Consider the following 5,440-nt stretch of genomic DNA (forward strand, 5'->3'; position numbering starts at 1 on the left):
GATATAAATGAATTTGGCAAAATGGGTTTTGTAACAAAAAAAACATAGAAATGAAGTCTAAAAATGTAGTCAACGAATTGTGCATAAAAAAAAGTAAAAAAATGAACTTTTGAAAACGATTTGTGAAAAGAAAAACATATACAAACAAAAAAAATACAATTATAAAAATTGATTTTGGAAAACATATAAGAATTAAATAAAAATAAAATTGTAAAAACCAATACAAAAAGATATAGGGCGTGTTTGGCAAAAGTAACTATTTGCTGAAAGTGAGTAGCGGGAAGCAGATAACAGATAACGGGTAACTGGTAACGGAAAACTGTAACTTTTATTTGTTATATTAGTGTTTGAGAAAAGTAACTGAAGCCTTTGATATATATATATATATATATATATATATATATATATATATATATATATATATATCAAAGGACAATTGATTAAAAATAAATAAATATATAAATATATTTTTAAGGGTAACCATTGAAATTGATTTTAATTAGGGCTGTAAACGAACCAAATGAACACGAACGGGGCTTGTTCATATTCATTCGTTTAAGTTAACCGAACAAATGAACGAACACGAATGGTTAAACGAACAAGTTTTCTTATTCATGTTCGTTCGTTTATGTTCGTGAACATGCTAAACGAACAAAGATAAACACACATATATGAACATAAATAAATATATAATATAGTAATGTAAGCAAACACAGTTAAACATATATGAAAATAAAAGGAATTTATATGAACGAACATAAATAAACGTAAACAAACAACAAAAATGAACGGTCATGAATATAATTGAACGAACGAGACCATTGTTCATGTTCGTTCGTTTAACTAAACGAAAGAGAATTTGTGTTCATGTTTGTTCATTTATTCAATAAACGAACATAAACGAATTTCCATCAAAACGGTTCATGAACAGTTCGTTGAACGCTCAGTTCGTTTATAGCACTAATTTCAATAGCTTAGTAGCCTTTTGTTGAACGCTACATGAAGTAGCTTTTAGATTTGGAACGTTTTATTTAAACTAAAAGTTAAATGTTCATACTACAAAACAAAGTTTTTTTTTTTTTTTTTTTTTTTTTTTTTTTTTTTTTTTGTTAAAGTAGAATGTTTTGTCAAAAGCTAAAAGCTAAAAACTCTCATACGCTTCCAAAAGCTACATGTCAAATACGTCAAACATAATTTCAGAGCTTAAATGATTAATTATAGTCCAAACAATCAAATGACCTTGATATAACCAAATCTCTATACTAATAAAATAGTAGCTCTTTTGCCAAGTGTCATCATATTAAACATTTTAATTAATGTGTTGCCACTTGTTAATCTATTAGTTTTCCATTTTAAATTTATTAGACCTCCTCATTAATGTGATTCTATTTTAAGTTTTAAATTTTAAATTTTAAATTATTGTTTTCATTAATTCACAAATAAAAAAATATCTAATATATATTAAAAATTAATTTTATATATTTATTTGAATTAATGATTATAATTTCACATAACTAATAAAAAATATCTCTTAAATTAATAACTTATTTAAAATATATTATTAATAATTTTGAGTTTTTACTATAAAAATTTAATTAATTTTATAACCGTGGTTCCCACGGATTATAAACTAGTAAAACAAATAAATAATTACCATTTAAACAAAAAAATACCTATTATTGCCTGTCATAATAACTAACTATTTTGGCAAAAAATTAAAAAAATTAATAGCCTTTTAAAACTTAAAATTAATAAATAACCAAATAAATATAAAAGCCAATTAATGTTACCGTGTAGTATCTTTTTTAGTTGAAATCTTTTTCGGAACATATTTTTTATAGATAGTTTTTTATTTTAATTATTTCAAATATTAAATTATAAAGATAACAATTAACAAATATCCGATAATGATGATTAGAAGCTTAGCTGTTTGAGTAGAAGGTTTTAGGGTTTTAGTCCATCCCTAAAACCTCTTTTGCTCTCTACATTCATCTTCTAAATCGACACACTTGAAATCCACTTTCCTTTCTTGAAAAACTATTAATGTATATATGGAGATTAAAGATATTACCTTAATTGTATTTGTCATATATAATTAATGTGTGTATATATATACAAATTTCTTAATCGTCCTTTCAATCTCGTCTAGGGTTTTCTCAGTTTTATTTATCGTCGCCGATTCTTATCTGCCTGTTCTTGAGTCGCCAGGAAAGCTCTTTGATCATCGGCAATTTTTTGCAGGTTAGATTTTAATGTTTTTAAGAAAAATATTGTTTATATATACGCCACAAGCTTCTTGTCCCTACTAACTTATTTTTTGAATTTGACATTTTCTTTTTCATTCGCAACCCTATAAATTCTCTTTAATCATCACCATTATTACCCGATTAACTTTTTTTAGGCAAAACTTTTTCTGTGTTTTCAGTTATAAACCCAATTTTTTACACAATCATTCTTAAGAATTTCACGAAAATCTAAATCGTGAATTTACAAGCGATTTTACCAATCTCCGATGATGTTTTGACTGATTTTTATTTTTCTATGGGCAAATGTATGATATATTTAATTTTATTACAACAATCTTGAATTTGAAAATCTTCTGATTTATAAAGATTGTAATGCCCTTTTCTTGATTTACTCTGTTTCTTGTTTTAAGATTATATTCCTCTTGATGTTAATCCGTTTCTTGATGTTTCTCAAACTTCATTCCCTGATCATTTTTATGTCACAGTTACATTAATTATCAACCATACAACTCACAATGCTTCAACACCCTGTTCTTGGAGGCAACAATGGTGGAGGTGAAGTCAACACAAACCCACAAAAGTCAACACCTTTATTACCCCCTATAAACAGAGGAACCACTCACATATTCTACAAAACTCGAATATGTCAGAAGTTTCTAGAAGGAAACTGTAGAAACGGTGACAGCTGTACTTTTGCTCATGGTTCTAAAGATTTACGTGAACCCCCACCAAATTGGCCAGATCTTGTTAAAGATAACCGAGGGCAAAATTGGAACGATGACCAAAGAATCATACACCAAATGAGGATATGTCACAAATTTGTCAACACAGGTGAATGCCCTTATGGAGAAAAATGTAATTTCCTCCATGAAAGTCCTTCAAAATTCAAGGCTCAAACAGAGAGAACAAGAGATAGTTCCGTGATCAAGATTCAGACTATGGTTGACCGTGGTCAACCCAATGGAAGTCAACAACGTTTGCATAATAATATTAATAACATGAATCCTATCAAAGTTACTACTTTGAGTAGCGATCCTAATGCTACATTTTGGAAAACTCGAATTTGTAGCAAATGGGAAACAACAGGGCAATGTGTATTTGGAGATAAATGTCATTTTGCTCATGGGCTTTCAGGTATAAAATATTAATCCATTTACATATATAAGTATATTTATTGATATGTGTTTTTCTTTTATTGTTTTTAATTTTTAGAATTAAACACACCGGTTGCACGCGTGGAGGTTCAAGGTTCCATTGCCGCCAGTTTGCTCCACCTACCGGCGGCTGAACTGCCACCTGCTAATTCTGCCATGGCTGTTCCTTTAGAACAAGGTGAAGGAAGGGGGTTCGCAAAGTTGAGATTATCACATAAGAAGATCAACCGAATTTATGGAGATTGGATTGATGATGAAGAAGATGAGCAAGATTGTTAACTATGAGCCTGAAGACCAACAATCTAGTTATCTTTTTTATATATATACATGATGATTGATCTATGGTGTTTTGTTTAATTAGATGAAAAGCTATTTTCTGTCAAATATGTGGGATTTGATGATTCTTTTCTCCCAAAGGGATGAAACTCGTATACATGTCTTTTTTGCTATTGCTCTATTTATAGAAAAGTACAAGAAGTTCTCATTAAAAAAAGGTTGTCTTTTGTAAAATGTTCTTATTGAAACTTGTTTGGAGTTGGTTTTTCTTTATTAGACATGATTTTAGGATGAGTTGTCATGAGGGTGATGGTAACAAACACACTTTTATTTGGCTTTTGATCATCAAGAGTAAGACTTGTACTTTGTGTGAAGGAAACTACAAATTATTCTCAAATACTACAAATTATTCTCAAATAGATAATGTTTATCATTTAGAAGATTTAAGGTTGCTTACCCTTTATATAGAGAAATCATTTTTCATAAACAACAATCAAAATCTATTTTAGAATGGTGTTTTTTTATTAGTTTTATCATTATTTTATATCATAATTAGTTTATAACCCGTGGGAACCACGGTTATAAAATTAATCAAACTTTTATAATAAAAACTCAAAATTATTAATAAATTATTTTAAATAAATTATTAATTTAAGAGATTTTTATTAGTTATGTGAAATTATAATCATTGATTTAAATAAATATATAAAATTAATTTTTAATATACATTAGATATTTTTTATTTGTGAATTAATGAAAACAATAATTTAAAATTTAAAATTTAAAAATCACATTAATGAGAAGGTCTAATAAATTTACAATGGAAAACTAATAGATTGACAAGTGGCAACACATTAATTAAAATGTCTAATATGGTGACACATGGCAAAAGTGCTACTTTTTTATTAGTACTAGGCGAATGTCTGCGCGTTGCGCAGAAACACCTATATAGTTGAAGTCTTTACAAATGTATGATTTTTTAAATATAACAATAACGTTGTTGTTAAAGTTGATATAATAATTTGTATATACTAAATTGATATAATATATTGATTATTTTGAATTATATGATAATATATACATTTATTATAATTTCTTAATTTCAATCGTTTGAATGACTTCTACCCGCAAGTTGCACATGAATAAAATTAAATATAATATATGATTTGATGTTATTTATAGTTGTTTTTATTGTTAATTAATTTTTTAAAATTTATTTGCTTAATGTTTTAATTTCTATCATTATAATTATTTAAAACATCAAACATTGTTTTTTTATTTTAAAGCAAACAATATAATCATTTATATAGAGTTGTTTTAACTATTGTTATTGTAAGTTATTTTAAGCTACTTATTTGGAAACTTTTAACGATTATAAAAATATATTTAAGAAATATTTTAGTTAAATTGAAATTACAATTTAGTTTATCACTTTTAACTATTTATAAAATATTCTTTAGTTTTTTTTAAATGGAACTGAAATTTATATTTGAGTTGACATTGTAATACGAAGAAACACCTATATAGTTGAAGTCTTTACAAATATATATATTTTTAAATATAACACTAACGTTGTTTTCAAATTTGATATAATAATTCGTATATTAATTTATATAATATATTGACTATTTTGAATTATATGATAATATATAAATCTATTATAACGTCGTAATCTCAATCGTTTGAATGACTTCTACTCGCGAGTTACACATCAACAAAATTAAATATTATATATGGTTTAATATTATTTAAAGCTGTTATTTT

General features: G+C 26.2%; 1 protein-coding gene across 1 annotated transcript; it reads left to right on the forward strand.

Moving 5' to 3' along the window:
* The first annotated feature begins 1,947 nt into the window (after window positions 1-1,947).
* LOC111906132 (zinc finger CCCH domain-containing protein 39) lies at window positions 1,948-3,849 on the forward strand. Its single transcript, XM_023901866.2, has 3 exons — window positions 1,948-2,241; window positions 2,732-3,380; window positions 3,459-3,849. Exons 2-3 carry the CDS (start codon window positions 2,762-2,764, stop codon window positions 3,677-3,679), a joined length of 840 nt encoding a protein of 279 aa, XP_023757634.1. The 5' UTR covers window positions 1,948-2,241; window positions 2,732-2,761; the 3' UTR covers window positions 3,680-3,849.
* The last annotated feature ends 1,591 nt before the right edge of the window (window positions 3,850-5,440 follow it).

The sequence above is a fragment of the Lactuca sativa genome, chromosome 8 (assembly GCF_002870075.4).
Source record: "Lactuca sativa cultivar Salinas chromosome 8, Lsat_Salinas_v11, whole genome shotgun sequence".
NCBI lineage: Eukaryota > Viridiplantae > Streptophyta > Magnoliopsida > Asterales > Asteraceae > Lactuca > Lactuca sativa.

What these genes read in the sequence shown, in the direction of transcription:
- LOC111906132 (XM_023901866.2), top strand. Translation starts at nt 2,762, where the DNA reads ATGCTTCAACACCCTGTTCTTGGAGGCAACAATGGTGGAGGTGAAGTC. An exon ending in TTTTGCTCATGGGCTTTCAG is followed by an intron (nt 3,381 to 3,458) that starts GTATAAAATATT and finishes TTTAATTTTTAG; the next exon opens with AATTAAACACACCGGTTGCA.